General features: G+C 44.6%; 1 protein-coding gene across 1 annotated transcript in view; it reads right to left on the bottom strand.

The window, feature by feature from the left end:
- Positions 1 to 7655: 7655 nt before the first annotated feature.
- Positions 7656 to 15734, bottom strand: part of VMP1 (vacuole membrane protein 1) — a 110196-nt gene continuing 102117 nt past the window's right edge. The window contains exons 11-12 of the mRNA XM_045836529.1: positions 11157 to 11259; positions 7656 to 10073 (exon numbers count right to left, since the gene is read on the bottom strand). Of these exons, the coding sequence (XP_045692485.1) occupies positions 9930 to 10073; positions 11157 to 11259 (247 nt within the window). The 3' untranslated portion in view covers positions 7656 to 9929. The remainder of the gene's footprint in view (positions 10074 to 11156; positions 11260 to 15734) is intronic.

The raw sequence follows: 15734 nt of genomic DNA, 5'->3' as shown, positions 1-15734 counted from the left end.
CTCTCTTGTCCTATTTAAATTTAATTATTTACATGGTGAGTACATAAAAATTCAAAGATTATATACCCATGCTGTGCAGAGAGGTAGCCATTAGCCAATTGGGCTAGTGCTAAGTTAAAATATACATGGGGTTTTGAAGACAATATGAATAAAATAATGTAAAATCTTAATATTTTAAATTAATTGTTGAAATTGAATTACTCAAATTGGTACACCTGTTTCTTTTTAGATTTTAAAATGTAGCTTCTAAAATTTTTCAAATTAGGTATATGTCTTGCATTGTATTTCTATCGAGCAGAGCTACCCAACATTTCAGGAGCAGAGTCCTGGGAATTACAGAAACAAGCTGAGCATGCTTGTCCTCGCTGGGGGAGAGAGATCACAGACACGTGACAGCAAGAACCATGACACACACAAAAGACAGGAGCTTCCTTTTTGAAAAAATAGGCCTTTGCTTGAGCTCGGCTCCTGTGAACAGTATGAAAGAGGCAGGATGTGAGTTTAATTCCACAAACATCCTTTGAACACCTGCAAGGAAAAACACTGCTAGGACGGGAGATTTTAAAAATGAATCAGACCTGGCCCCTGCTCTCCAGTTCACCATTTCATATGTTCTTTCCTGCAGAGCATATGCCTGGCTCATGGCAGAGACTCCCTATTCCCCGCACGGATTAAGGTCAACGTCCAAACACCAGCGGAAGAGATATAAAGCTGAAACACTAAAGGCTCACCGTGAAGCCCATTAAAGCTCCCATGTTGGCGACAGATCTCACAGCCATTAGCTGAAACTAAGGGCCTGGAAATAGAACTATACTTCTAATTATTTTGTCTCTGAAGCCATCTTCTATCATTAAAAGCCCTTTAAGACAATATAAATTCAAACAATATGCTAAGAGAATGAAGAATTGCCTTTGTTTTGAAATTATTACCTATAATCTAAACTCCTTGCTCTGGGACTCCACGCCTTCCAAAGGGTGGCCGCTCCCTGTGTCCCGCGTTCCCGGCACCACGTGAGCTGCAGTGGCCGAGGCAGACGGAAGTGGCCGATGAATGCTGCCTGGAGAAACAATGGCTCTGTCTACGTGCTGCTGTTTCATTTTGTGCAGTAAGGACAGGGATGGAGCCATCTCTCACTGACCTGAAGATCCAGGTGGCACATGCCCCAGTGACCCAGCCTACCTGCTGTGCCCCCGTGCCCCACGCCCCCGCTGCCAGGCCCCTGAGACCAAGAAGAGGGAGCTCGGAGCATTTCTGAGCAGGACTGACAGGATACACCGGATGTCAGAGCAAATTCCTTGCGGGGAGTGTCTTTCTCAGGGGATTTACTCTTTTATATTGTGCATTTCTTTTGCTTGTATTCTTTTTTTTTTTAAACAAAGCCTTTAAAGATAAAATAACTCAAATGATTTGTAAAAGGATGTTAACACCTGGAGACAGTCTGAAGAACAGAGGAAGTCAAATGAATCAAAGGCAGTAACAAGGGGCGGAAGTAGTAAGCAGCATTGTTCGACGAACTACCACCAAAATAGTGCAGGAAGTACAGGATGCTTCAGGTTTGCTGGGGGTGGGGGGGCGGGGGGGAATTAAAGGCTAACTTGGTGATCCCTATCGCCTCACTGTATTCTTCTAGTATTCTTCTAATGGACACTGCCTACTCTAGGGAGGACTGTTACATGTACAACACACACGCACGCGTGCAGTCTGGGAGCAGCCTGAAAAGCAGTGTGTCAAGTCAGACAGCTTCTGCATATGGAAGAACGTTTTATTTCCTCCTTGCAGAGACAGGGATATACTTTATATTCCGATTCTTTACATCTGAAGGAAATGCAGGAATTCTGAAAATTTCTTTGATAACTCTGCTTTTCTAAAAGCACCCTTTTCAGCTTCCCATTTCCCCCAAAACTGTGCAAAGCACCCCCCACACAGGCTCTCATCAGACCGGCGTGGTTCCGTCCGACAGCGAGGAAGAGCGACTGCCCGGCTCACCCAGGCTTCGCCAACTGTGTGTCCGCCCGCCTGGGAGTGGAATACTCAAGTTCTGCATCTCTTTTCCACCAAAGGATTACTGCACAAGTAAATCTTTTCCTGAACCCCGGTTCTCCTGGTGAGTGGTGTAATTGTGGTCACATGTCATTTATTCTGAAGTCCCATCCAGCCAACTTCAAGAAGGATAACTCATTTCCTGAAGCATGTAAACAGCCCCAGCACCAAAGCAGCCAAATGGGAAGCCACTTTGACCACATGCTCTAGAAGGTGCAATAAAACTCTGATCCTGCCTTTTGGCTTGGCAAAGGCCGTTGGGACGGTGCCCTCGTGCTTACTCGGGACTACTTACGACATCGGGTTTTAGGTGGCTGCCCCTGCTGCCTAGGCTAGCACTACTGGAATCTTGGACTCTAGCAGAAATATACAGGAAATCACATTGCCAAACTTTTCTCCTTATAAAGACAGACAATCTATCCAGGAATTGCCATCCTCCCCGCTCTCGGAGGGAGGAGCCCCAGGGTTAAGGAAGCAGGATGCACCAGGGGAGAGGAAATTTAAAGCGATTTCCTCTGGCGCCAAGATGCAGTCACAGTGCCACCTCCTCCAGAACAGAGCTGCACAACAAGGCTTAGATGATCCCTCACGGGAAAGGGAGAGGATGTGTGACTCTGGAGAATTCTCGAGACAAGTCCAGTTCTTCTCTAACAGGGAGAAGTCACAGAGTGGTCTAACGGAAAGCTCACTCGCTAGGAGCCTTGGAGTCAGGAAACCCGAGATGCAGGCCCACAGTCCGCCCCACCCTTCTGCTGCTCAGTATCTTCCCCTGGAATGTTCCAAACACAATCGTGTCTCTCTCCCTCAAACCTGCTGCTGCTCCTCCTACGTTCCTGGCGCAGTGAGCGACAGGCCTTGCTGTCTTCCCAGGGTTCTCTCGTTCCTTCTTCACCTCCACTCCACCTGCTTTACTCTAGCTTTGCGGACGACCCTGGACCCTATTTGGGCGGCACCTCCGGCCTGCCTTTGCATCCCCTCTGCTGCTTCACCCGAACTACTGCAATATTCGTTCAGCAAACACTCGCTGCGAGCCCCCCAAGTGCCAGGCCCTGCACACACAAGTGGGAAAACAGCAAAAACAAGAAAACAGACGGCAGGGTTATGAGTTATGCAGAATAACAGAGGGCACTGACACACTGGCCTTGTGCCCTCTACCCACCCGTCACAGGGCTCCCCCGTGTGCTTTCCTGAGTCTCGCATGCCATAGGGCTTTCGCTAATTAGAAGACCTTCCCTCTCCCCACCTCCACCTGGCAATTCAAAGGCCACATCCTCATGAAACCTACTCAGCAATTCTCTTCCTCTTCTCCATTCTTTCCTTAGGGCAGGGGTCCCCATACTCCAGGTTGCTGACTGGTACTGGTCGGGCCTGTTAGGAACTCGGCCGCCCAGCAGAGGAGATTGAATGTGATGAGCTGGAATCATTCCGAAACCATCCTCCACCCTCAGGTCCACGGACAAATTGTCTTTCCAGAAACTGGTTCCTGGTGCCAAAAAGATTGGGGAACGGATGCTACGGTAAGGCAGTCCCACTACATAGTTATCTGCATATATGCATAACACCCCCAAGAAGACTGTGCCTGGAGGGACAGCCTTTCACACAATGTCTTAAACCAGTAGATGAAAAAAAAAATTTCCCCTGGTGTGGCTAATGCCTCTACTGGACCTAGCTATTCCATAAGGTTATTATGAAGCTCAAATAAAATTCAGGATGTGAAAGTGCCTCCCTGACCAGCTTGGCTCACTGGGTTGGGCACCAGCCTGCAAACAAAAGATACAGGTCACTGGTTTGATTCCCGGTCAGGGCGCCAGCCTGGGTTGCGAGCCAGGTCCCCAGTTGGGCAATTGCGAGGCAACGGATCAACGTTTCTCTCCCTTTCTTTCTCCCTCCTTTCCCCTCTCTGTGAACATACATAAACTCTTTTTAAAAGAAAGATGTGAAAGTGCTTTGAAAAAGGAAAAAAAGCCTGTACAAATAGAAACTGCTTTGTAACCATAATTGTAGCAAACACCACTCCGGGAACTGCCCACACAGGAGCTGGCCTTCCCCACCCCTGGAACAGAGAAGCACAAAGGCTGCTCATCTGTTTAAACAGCAAAGCTTTTTAGACGGCGGCCTTGATTTTTTTGTCGTCTCCCTTTCTCCCTTCCCTACTTGTGATCACAAGCTAAAACAAGTGCGCAGGAGCCTGGACTTCCCCGCAGAGTGGAGTGGCTAAGAGCCAGAATGCCTGGGTGTGGATTCGAACTCTGCTACTTCCTTACTTCCTCCAGCAAATCGCTGAATCCTCCTGCTTTATTTTCCTCATAGGGTTGTCCATAAGGATTTAATGATTAAATACAATGCACACGGAACAGCACTGAAAACAGTGCCTGGTACAAACTGAGCAAACAGTGGTCAAGTTCGCAGTCCACTCTGCTTCCTGGTACAGGGCAGAAAGGTTCCTGGGAGCTAATCTTGGTTGCTGGTGGTGTGCACAGACACTGTGGAAGGGGCTTGGGGATGGGAAGTGGCTGGTGAAATGGGCGGGACGGAGCAGAGGTGTCTGAAGAGCCTCCAGGATGGCCAGACAACGGGAGGCTTGGTACAGAAAGTTTGACGGTTCTAAGAGGTTTCGTTCAGACACTGTTCAAGTGAAAGTGACTCTCAAGGGGCTGGGAGCTGCACTAAAAAAATGAAACAGAGAAAGGCCTCCTCTCAGTATTTTGGGCTTCCATCATTTTAACCAGTGAAGAGGCTGAGAACGCGGTTCCTAGTGACATGGTGCACGGGGCTTGGCACTATTGCCCACAGCCGTGAGCCCTAGGGCCTCTGTGTTTCCCACACAACCCGGCAAGGAGCCAACAGACAACAGTGATCTGGCTGGTCATCACTCCCCCCTCCCGCCCCCCCCTCCCCCCGCTTCAGGGGGAGACAGGACCATCCCTCTCTCCCGGGGCGCCTCACTCCATGAAAACCCTCTCCCCATAGGAAACAAACTGGGACACAATGAAGCAGTACTGCCAGTCAAAAGCAGCCTGAAGGTAAAAGCTGCTCATGCAGTTCCCCAAAGGGACAGATGGAGACACAGGGAAATGCCATATTTGGCATTAGCTGGGGGAGAGCAAAGTGGCCTGTAGAGGCCTCTTCGAACAAGGCTTTTCCTTCAAGAGCCGGCTAGGATGGCCAGCTGTGGTAGGTGGCTCAGGGGTCTCTCTTAGTCAGATGCCCAGAATAGGCTGGAGTCTCCCCGTCAAGAACTGTGGTCTCCAATGCAGATAAAGACTGCATTGTAGACACAGCGCTGGAGTGTGTCCAGACCCTCCCTCCACGTCCTTTGAGTCATTTGGGAATGGTTAACACACGGGTGGAACACCTGGGCTGATTACCCCGGAGGGGATTTCCAAACGCTCGTATTGTAAAATCATCTCTTCCCTTCCCAGAGCAGTCCCTTCCCACTGCTCTGCGGTGCGCCCTCACGGTCCCACATTCCTGGACTTCGGTTCCAGGCTTTCTACCGCAGCGCGGTAACTGCTGCTGACACAAAGAAACAAGGAGCCAAGCAACTTTGTGCTTTTTAAAGTTTGTTTTGAATTAAGAGGAACAGATGTCCAATGTTTCAAAAGGCCGCACATTTGTGGATTTGGCTGACGACAAACCCTCTGAACTGCATCTCATTTCTGTTCCCATAGAGTCAGCCAGCCACTTACAACTGACTCACTCTCTCTGGGCCATGATCTGGGCCCGTATCCCAACTACAGAATTAGAATCTCAGATCTCCAATGAATCCAGGGTGTTTGGGTGGCGAGTGAGGGCCATCTGAATCAAACTCTTTTCATTTAACTTAGTAGTATCAACACCCACACAGTGACTGCAAGGCCAGTAGGTCAAAGAATGAGCAAACAGCTGGCACCTGCCTATCCTAGCACCAGGCGATTCTAAAGGCCATGAGTAAGCAGCTGCTCAGCACAAGTTTTTGTTACAATCTCTCTTATGACTACTGGTCAGATATGCAAATACATGTAGGTTATTTGCTGCAATTCAAGGCCTCACCCTAAGGCAAAAAGCATTACCTTAGGTGAACTCTCGGCCTTGCTGGGAAGGGAGGGACAGGAACCCAAGCCCTTGACTACCAGACACGAATGACTCAACTGTTTCTAGACTCTTCAAGTACATTATGTGCTTTCTTGTCTTTGACAATAAAGGGACAAAACACTTCGGATGCCACTTTGGTGTAGCATTTCGTGTACCACGTTTTGTGAAAGACTGAGAAGCTCTGACCAACGCGAGTCAGAGATGGGATGTTCCTCGGCTTTCAGAAATGGCAATTGAACCCTTGAATAGTTGGTTTTAACTTTTTGTGAGCATAATTATTAATGAATAAAAGAAACCTTTTTTTTCCCTAACAGAAATGAGATTTTGAGGCCTACTGAGGAAGATCTTGCATGCCACTACATTAAATAAAAACTTTAAAATTGATTCACACCCATCAAATCTTAGTAGATGATCTAGATGGAGATTCTAACAGGGAACTAAAAACTGGTAGTCCCTCTTCCACCTTCCAAACTTTTTAGTATGAACTGTCTTTACACTAAAATAAGCTGCCAACATTTTAAGGTGGGAAGGTTAGAAAAGTTATTTTCAATTATTTCACAGTAAATTTGTATACTGTTGCTTTGTAACCTTAACTAGGCTAGTTAGGGGCTTATTTGTATTTGCTCCAAAACAAGGACATATATACCAAGAACATTTAAGAACATTTTTGGAATAAATGTTCCAATTTTGTATAATTTTTTGCATGTGGATCAAATACCATCCTTAATAAACTAAAAGTTGGGAACATGTAAACATTTATGGCAGTATTTTATATTTTATCTGATCTAATCCTTCAGACAACCTGGCTATCTATATATGTGTATGTTTTTATAGCCGAGATCTAGGCTCAGTAATTTTCTCAAGGTCACTTATGTGAGAGGCGGGACTCTGAACCATCGCCACAGACCACCACCGCACGTGGGGGCAAGTGGGTTTCAAAATCTATGGAAAGGCAACGTGATGCTAAAACGCTGGGCACCTCTGTGAGCTCTTTACCTTTACACACGGGTCAGTCAGAACACAATTCATCCCAGGGTACAAGAGGGCAATCGGGATGTGGCTTAGTGCATTATTTGAACTCAGTCAGTGCTGAGGGACTGGTGAAAGCAGACAGGTCTCATGCTGCCCAGCTAAAGCTACACAGACAGCGCAGAGCACACTGGGAACATGGGCTGAGCCTGTTTGTCCAGGAGCACTTGCTCCCACAGACACAGGACCAACCAGTGCATTACAGAGACTTCACTCCAGCACTGTTTTCCAGATTCTTAGAGAATGGGAATAGTGGCCATTATAAATGAAAGTAAAAATCTCTTCTTCCTCCAAGTCCCATGCTCCAGATGATACACAGACAGGGGACACGGAAACCAACACAATGATTCCAAACCGCGCAGTTTTAAGGGAGCTGCTCTGCGGCACCTAAGTGTGTGAACTGCTGATTTTTTGCACTGTATTGTCTTGTACTCCTAGACAGTCACTGAGTTGAGAAGTGATAAAACACTGCAGATATTTAAGGACAAAATGAGGCTTAAACAAAAGAGAGATGGAATCAAAATTCCCAGGCCCTTTTTTTTATTTGCAGTAATATCAAACCATCCATTTACAAAGTTTCTGGTCTCCCATCAGCTGGAATGAACTAGGGATGTCTCTGGGATGGACTGCGTAGTTGTCTGCGCCCACTCTGGTGGACACAAGAAAGGAACACGCCTGGCACTGGAACACGGGGTAGTGGCCTCCTACTCCAGCTGGAGTCCAGCAGGACGAAAGGAGGAGAGATGCTCTTCGTTTGTTTTCAAAGCCAATTCATTTGAAAGAGTGAACAAACTGTCATCATTAAGCCTAATGTATTAATCACTTAGACCTTCAGACTAAGACACATTTTTTTCTTTTTTCTAATACCCTACCCTGAAATAAATTTACCAAAAAAATCCCCAAGATTTAGTACAAATAGAACAATTCATACTTGCTTTCCTCTTTCCTTTCTTTAGACAAACACCAAATAAAATGCAGGTGAAAGAGATGAAATACAACTAGGTTAGAAGCTGGCTTAGAACGTTACATGACCCCTACAGAATCTAAAACAATTATGCTTTTAATGTGAATCTATTTAAATAAAGCATTTGGGTACTGCTTTTTAAATAAGGTAACAAACAGTCATACTGCTAGAAAGTCCCTGGGTGGAAAAAATAGATTAAGAACAACCTTTTCAAAACCCACAAGGCTGGTTGCTTATACTTTATTTGTCTGTGGTCATGGCAAGCATCCCAATTTTCCGTAAGATCCTCCTGCCTATGCTGCAATATCACGACATAAAAGATTCGAAGCGCCACTGGACAGAGGACAGGGTTTCTGCAGAAACCATAAACCATACACCATGATGCTGGGTCATGTGAGGATGGGAACATTCGGAATGGATGGTCAGATGAGAGATACCAGAATGTCGGACAGCCCATCGACTGCTGTTGCCATGAGAGTCAACAGTCAACATCAGTCTGATAAGCTACCCGACAAGGTGGTACGGCCATGGAGATGTCAAGACGGTGGGCACAACAAGCAGACACTCAGGCGGGTTTGACAAAACCGACCGGGCACTTCCGGCCTGTTAGATGTACACCCACTCTACCTTCAATGCAATGTCAGTACCAAACTTCCCTGAAGGGAAAAAAGCGAAATTGTTTATTTCCCTCCCAAGCAAAAAACAAAATGACCAAGTTAACTAGAAACATCACAAAGGAAAAAAGCACAGAACAAAACTGAAAAGGGCAAGAAAAGTAGGTTACATATAAATTTCTCTTAAAACCAGAGGACACGCTGAGCTAAAATTAACACGTGAGAAAAGTGTGGGTTTTTAAAAACACGAGTTCTCTCTCCAGTGTTTACTTGTATGCTACCATATCTCCTGTTCCCACAAACCAAGAAACCCCTCACCACGCCAATTCATAGGGTGCCATTCACTTCAGCAGCGTGCAGCCGGCTGCCCGACTCCAGCCTAACCAAAATGCCTCCTGGTGTCCCTTTCCGTCCAAGTAAGTGAAAGCTTAAGAAATTAGGATTGTAGGTGGGTTTGGCAAGGCTGCCATTCAGTTGGTAGAAGCTAAAAGAAGTGAAAAATCAAAACGCTCAAGAAAACGAACACAATTTTGGAATGATCAAAGAGGTCTTTATAAAGTTTTGTTTTATGACTTCATTCTAAATGTACAGAATAAAAAATAGTGTCAGCTCATTTGAGAGACACCAACCAGATTTTCCTTATACTGTCTCAAAATTTAAAGATCAATTTCCCAAGAGGGTGTGCAATGCATCATAAAATGGCCTTTTTTTTTGCAGGTAGGAGAGGAAGGGCCGGGCAGGATGGCATATTAAATTTTACCATGATAGACATGCAAGACTGTTATCCCATCTAATAATTATATACATTTTGATGACTTAGAAAAACAAAGCAGTCATTTGTGACAAGCCTAAAAGCTTGACATATTTAACATACTTAGGAACTTTTTTTGTGGTGTCCGGAATTCTTTAATTGTATGATGTGGGCCTTTTCAAAGTCACAAATAAAAGGCCAGTTTCTGTTGCGTTTGCTGCTGAACATCACACTCCACCCTAATAAAATACAATCTGAATTGAATTGAGGGTGGATACCTTACCTTAACACACAAAGGAAAAGTATGTCAGTGCAAGATATGGATTAAACTGCTTTCAGGAAAAAGAAAATTAAACTGATACAGGATGGAAAAGGGAATTTTCTTTCCTGGTCTGGAGTCCTCCCAATTAAGGCAGGACCCATCCATTCAAATTTCTGCTGTGAAAAAACTTCCTGCTTATTTAGTTTTCTCCTCTGAGTCCAACCGCTGCTGGATTCTTTTGGCATAGCTTTGTGCCATGGAGTTAACGATAGACAGGATGAAGTAACAAACCATCACCACGACCAACTTCTCAAACACCCAGGACAGCCAGTTTTCTCCCTGCAGGAACACACACAGAATGATCGAGAAACGCTGCATCATTTCAGTAGTGTTAAGGGGATCATCTACAATGTTTTAAGGAAAACAATGTGAACTCGGGAGCTATAACCTAGAAAAGTTTAAACAATTAAAGATGAAAAGTCCTGTTCTGTAGCTACCCTGAAATCTACCTTCAGACCCTTTTACATCTGGTTATTAAAATTCTCCTTTGTTGGCTATAAAGTCAATGTCGACTCATAGAGTTTAGAATGGGGGAACTGTGAGGTCATCTCGTCTTTTACTTCGTAAGAACAAAGCCTTTGATTAATTCTACTATGTGAAGTCACCACATAGACACTTGTACAGGATGGTGTCAAGATAGTTATATATTCTTGTTCCAGTATGGGGAGCAACTTTTGAAACATAAATGTTTATCTATTCCTGAAATCAAGTTTGGTCAACGGAGGGCAGCAAAAGGCCACCCCGGAGCACAGGGCCACAGAGAGCACACACAAACAACGCGGCTGCGCTGCCCCGAGTGTCCCATTTCAGCTCCCTGCTTACTCATCCCCTTCCAGCCAGCTCCCTTTGTCACAGGACTGTTTACAGAAAAGGCAGGCTCCATGTAAGCTAAAGTTTTTATGTTCAGCTGTATTAAGAGCCTTGGCTTATTAAAAATGATTGTTTTCTTATCTCTAAAAAGAAAAATAGTGCAAAAATGAAGGGAGATGTTCGAGTGACCACGTTAAGTCCAATACTGTGTTATGCTATAAATCTCAACATTTTAATCCATTCAGGAAGTAGACTTGCTAATAAAGCATTTAAGATCAAGGCAGTAACTCCCTCTGCAAAACTGGTCTATTATTTTCCATTAACCCTACCCTTGCTTTGGGGAGAAGATGTACAAAACACAAGTTACATTTTCTGATTCAAAGACAGATTTCCCGGTCGGGGAAACAGAGCCACAACTTCTGTTCGGGAAGACTGACTGGCACAGAAGAAACCTCTGTCTATTTGTCTAAAAATGCTGCGAGTGCCGAGAATATAAGTTCAGCCTAAAACTGGGGGGTGGCGGGGAGGGGAGAAAACAAAGGTAAGTCTCACCTGCGGTGTGCCCATCTCGCCTCTGTGGTGAAGCTTCTGCCGCTGGGCCTCCAGGTACTCCTGGAACGGCTTCTGCAGAGACGGACCTATGCCGGGGACAGCACTGGGAGCAGGGACAACAACCCAAGGAAAAAGGCACATTTGGGAAGAGAAGAAGGAAACATGTTAAAAGAAAAATCCACTTACCGCCTGGATTCAAAAAGCAGGGATTGGTAGAAAGAGAAAAAAACAAAACTATCAGTTAAGCTGGCAAAATCCTGTTAACTCTTTCTAGTGGATAAAAATCCATCCTTTAACGACCCCTTAAAGGAGAATCATCTCTCCCACCAACGTGTGTGGGAGAGAGTAGGAGCCCAGCTCCCTGCTCCCAGCACGGTCGGTCCGCAGTGGAGCGAGCTCCGCAGAGGCTGCACACTGGGGTGGTACAAAGAGTAAAATGAATGACTTCTGAGAAGTCCCACATTTATCACCAGCAGTTCCTGTAAGAACTGGTTTGAACCGATTAATAAGGAAATGACTTATGCTTGTGTCATCCCTAGTTGAAAAAGAAACTGCCCGCCCTCTCTCTGACTTGTCCCTTCTTCTCAGAGGGGGTGGAACTTTTTCAGTCTAAGTCCTTATTAGGACAATCTGTGCGTCATCCCTTTCCAAAAAGAATGCATTAGCGAATTTGGAAGGCACCTCCCACCAGTCAGAAGTCAGTGATTAACAAAGGGACAAAGAAGGAACTCTGAACCTGGAATCACTTCGGGGTTTCTGGCAGGCGGTGTGCACAGAAACGACAGCACGTTGCCACACAGCGTGTTCTCAGAAGTCGGGATAGGGATCTCTGATAAGCCCGGGTACCCGGAGCTCCCTCTCACCCAGAAGCAGGGGAGGCAGTGCTGCTAAACCGGTTTGGCAACTGGAGCTACCGGACTCCGGGTTTAGAAATGCTCGCAGGCGTTTTAAAATGGTAACTTGGAGCAACTTAGAAAATCAAACACCTCTATTTTCTGTGCCCTTTAGTACCCCTTTATTTTCCCATCTGTCGTAATAGGGCTAAAAAGTAAATAAGCCCAATCTCTTTTCTGGGGCCAGCAAAAGGCAGGTCAACATGTGCCTAATGCTCTCCCTTTTAAGTAACTAGATTAACCTCACCTCATTTCTAGAACAATTAGTTGCTGCTTTCTGTAATCAAAAGCAGAGGGGTTGAGGGAGAGGACTTTTTGCTATTATATTTACCAGAAGCTAACAAATATAAAACTCCTGGCAGACACTTTTCTTTAGTTATTTTAATTGCCGACCACCAAACACTTAATGAAGTTCTTATTTTGTGTCCAGCACTAACCGGCACTACGGCAGGTATACAGTCCAAGCCCACAAGAGACTTAAAATCATTGTGAGAATTCAACACACACGTGTGTAAGCACACACACACGAACTGATTTGGGAACAAAAGAGTTTACAAATCCACACTAAATTTGCTGGTACAGAGATATGCTGCAAAAGAACTGGAAGGAGAGAGAGCAGTGTGGGGTGAAGCTGACCTTGAATGAAAACTGAAGGATATGTGAAAAGCCCTGAATAGTCGTGTGCAGTAGAGGCTGTGGCTGCACCGATTGGACGGGGAGCCCCGAGTGACAGACAGGCAGATGGAGAAGGGCGACGTCTCCCGACCCACAGCCTCAGTCTCTGTTAAGCCGCCGAGCCCAGAGCAAACCCAGAGCGGTGTCTGAGCTGTGCTGCGGTCACCAGCCTGATTCGGACGAGAAATGGGTGAAGCGACAGCAGCACCACAAACTTTCTCTTCTCAAGGGATTTTCCTCGTGCAGTTCTGTATGTAATGCAAAAGGGAATGCAAATATCTCATCCCTTTACACTCGCAACAAATCACATTAATATAAAAAAAAACCAATTCTACCGAAATACACGAAACAGTGACACTGAAGACAGCAGATTTATAAGGACTTTCCTTCAGAAATTGACTCATTCACACTTAATACCTATGCCATTATTTTTTTTAAAGATGAAAAAAATCCCTATTTAGACAGGCTGCACTGATTGTATGCTAATTTAAACCGCTAGGCTGTTCGAGAAATGACTTGAAAAGCCCCTTTCTGAACGTCCGCCAGGACCTGGGTCCCATCACACGAGTCCCGTCCGGCTCCAGACCTCTGCCTCCCGAAGGGAGCAGAACAGAAGCCGGGCTGACAGTTCCCCTCGAGCCCTTCTTGGGCTCTGGGGTCAAGCGATTGTTTAAAGAGAAAATTAAGAACCAATATCCAAAGGCTAGGAGGGTTTTAACTTTTTGTTTTTGTTGTTGAGGGGAATGAGGGAGGGACCGGCAACAATCATTGTAGACTCCCTTCAAAGTAACTGGAAAAGATAAATGATTTGCCATCGGAAGTCCACTTCAGCTGACAGAGAATATATGCCATTATATATTTACATGATATGCAACTTTCAAAGAATTCTCCTGGGCTAATGCTGAGATCAATTTTTCAAGGTGTTATGGTGTTATATGCTTTGGGGGGGTTTAAGTGTTATATAAGTAGTTATCACATCATCTTAATCTGTTTTATATATTCATAAATTTCAGTTTTTCCTTTTCTTTTTGCTAGCTCTACAAACAATAGCTTAGGCCAGATGCCTCAGCTTAGACAAAGCAGACTTCCAGTTTTCTGAATTAACACTAAAACTACGTTAGTCATGGACTAGATGAAAATTGGAACTACGGCTGCCACTATCAACATGCGTTTAAGGGAAACTACAGCACCAGCCCTCAGCCTCGCCTTCCAGTTACTGTCAAACAGCAGACAAGCATCCATTCTGATACTTAAGATTAATTATATATATATATGTATATAAAATATATATAGGCTGGAGGAATAACCTGCATCACAGTTCAGTGGGGTTTTTTTTATAGTTGGCTTAGGAAATAGCTTAAATGCTATTATCTAAAGCCATTAAATTGAGTAGTACCCTGTGCACCTGGCTAGGAACTGGCATCTCAACCCAGAGTGAGCTGAGAGTTCCTAGTGGGTGAAGTCCTCCAGGTGCTACTAAGTGCTGATTAAATTCCAAAGTGTTACAGTTTTGTGATATAGAAGAATATATAAAATAGGAGGATCACAAACACACAGAACTATTTTTCAGTCAACTGTTAGACCTAAATATGTTTAAGCTAGCCTTCTAAATAGCCACTTTCTCTAGGGAAGAAAGCTGAAAATGAAAAAAAGAAAAGAAACACAGAAATTTATCTCATGTGCTTTTTCTTGCTTGTAGACCTTCAACTTGGTGGGTAGAAAAAGCTTTTATCTTTTTTGTGTGTGGACAGTAATATCTTGATATTTATTTTCTCGGCACACACATTTTTCAGGTGATATAACTCATTAAAAACCAAATTTCTAACAAACTATTCTAATGGCAACTTCTGAACATTTGTTACCCATTGTAATAAAGGGGAAAAAAAAACTCAAAAAATGCAAACGAGAGAGCAGGGTAAAAAGGGAAAAAAGCCACAAAAGTTCAAACCCACCCAGAGCTCAAGAGCGCTGTCGTGGGACCACGTTCTGCCGAGCTGACAGACCCGAGTGTGTGTGACAGCCGACACGAGGCAAACTCCCCGGCAAAATTCCCTCAGGGGCCCTGAGCAGTAGGCAAACAAAATCTATTCTTTTTTTCATAGTTTTTAACACATATGTGGCTCTGCTTCTGGAAATCAGTTATCTGGTAAGAAAACTGTCTTGAATTCTGCCCGTATCAGCCCGTTAAAGGTGTGCATTATTCTCTGTGCGCACAAAAGCCAGAAAACCTTCCAGAAGAGGCATCGTGATTGGCAGAGGCAGCATGGACTGTGGGGGGTGTGATCACACCGTGTTTTCACAGGGCTTACATTTTCATGTGTTGGTTAGTCCGGAGCGCACTCCCACTCCAAAAATGCACTGGTCATTATTGCTCCTGTTTTCAAAGGACTCCTCTCAAACTGTGCGACTCTGAAACTGGCTCACCAGACATGAGACATATACCATGTGATCCACCTTCCATCACAGAGATAGTCATCAAACTAGGCCTTGCTATTAGAAGGCCTGAAATTTTCCTGTTCATGATTCTGTTTGGATTTTTCCAGCCAGGTGTGTTGTTTTTTGTTACTATGTGCCAACATACAGCTGTGGCACAGTGCTTAATAACAGAAATAACATGAACTTTAAAAAAATGGATTTCTTATTGTTTAGCTGTATTTACACAGGGCCTATATGAAAGTTAAGCAGTTCAAATGCCTAAGGGAATTAAAATTTTTATTTAATATAGGCTTTCTTCCTCTCTTAACCACTGTTTTGAGGATCTTAGCATCAATGTGGTCATGTAAGTTATACTGGCTTTCCAGAAAACAGTGACATGGGTTCTTAGTAAGGTCATGGAGTAACGAACCTTTATCTTTCTTAGCGGAAAGTAGGGGCACGTGGTTTCTCACCTTTGTTTCACTATTTGTGAAATACTTTCAGGCTGATTTATTTAACATACCTCTGATGATTAATTATATCGTCACATAGGGTGTGATTAGTTAAATCTTTGAAAACTTACAAATATGAGGAA

Source organism: Phyllostomus hastatus, unplaced genomic scaffold (genome assembly GCF_019186645.2).
Source record: "Phyllostomus hastatus isolate PE091 unplaced genomic scaffold, TTU_PhHast_1.1 phas_contig_210, whole genome shotgun sequence".
Classification (NCBI taxonomy): Eukaryota; Metazoa; Chordata; class Mammalia; order Chiroptera; family Phyllostomidae; genus Phyllostomus; species Phyllostomus hastatus.
Note: the sequence above shows the minus strand (reverse complement) of the source record. Positions and strands in the feature narration are given on the sequence as shown.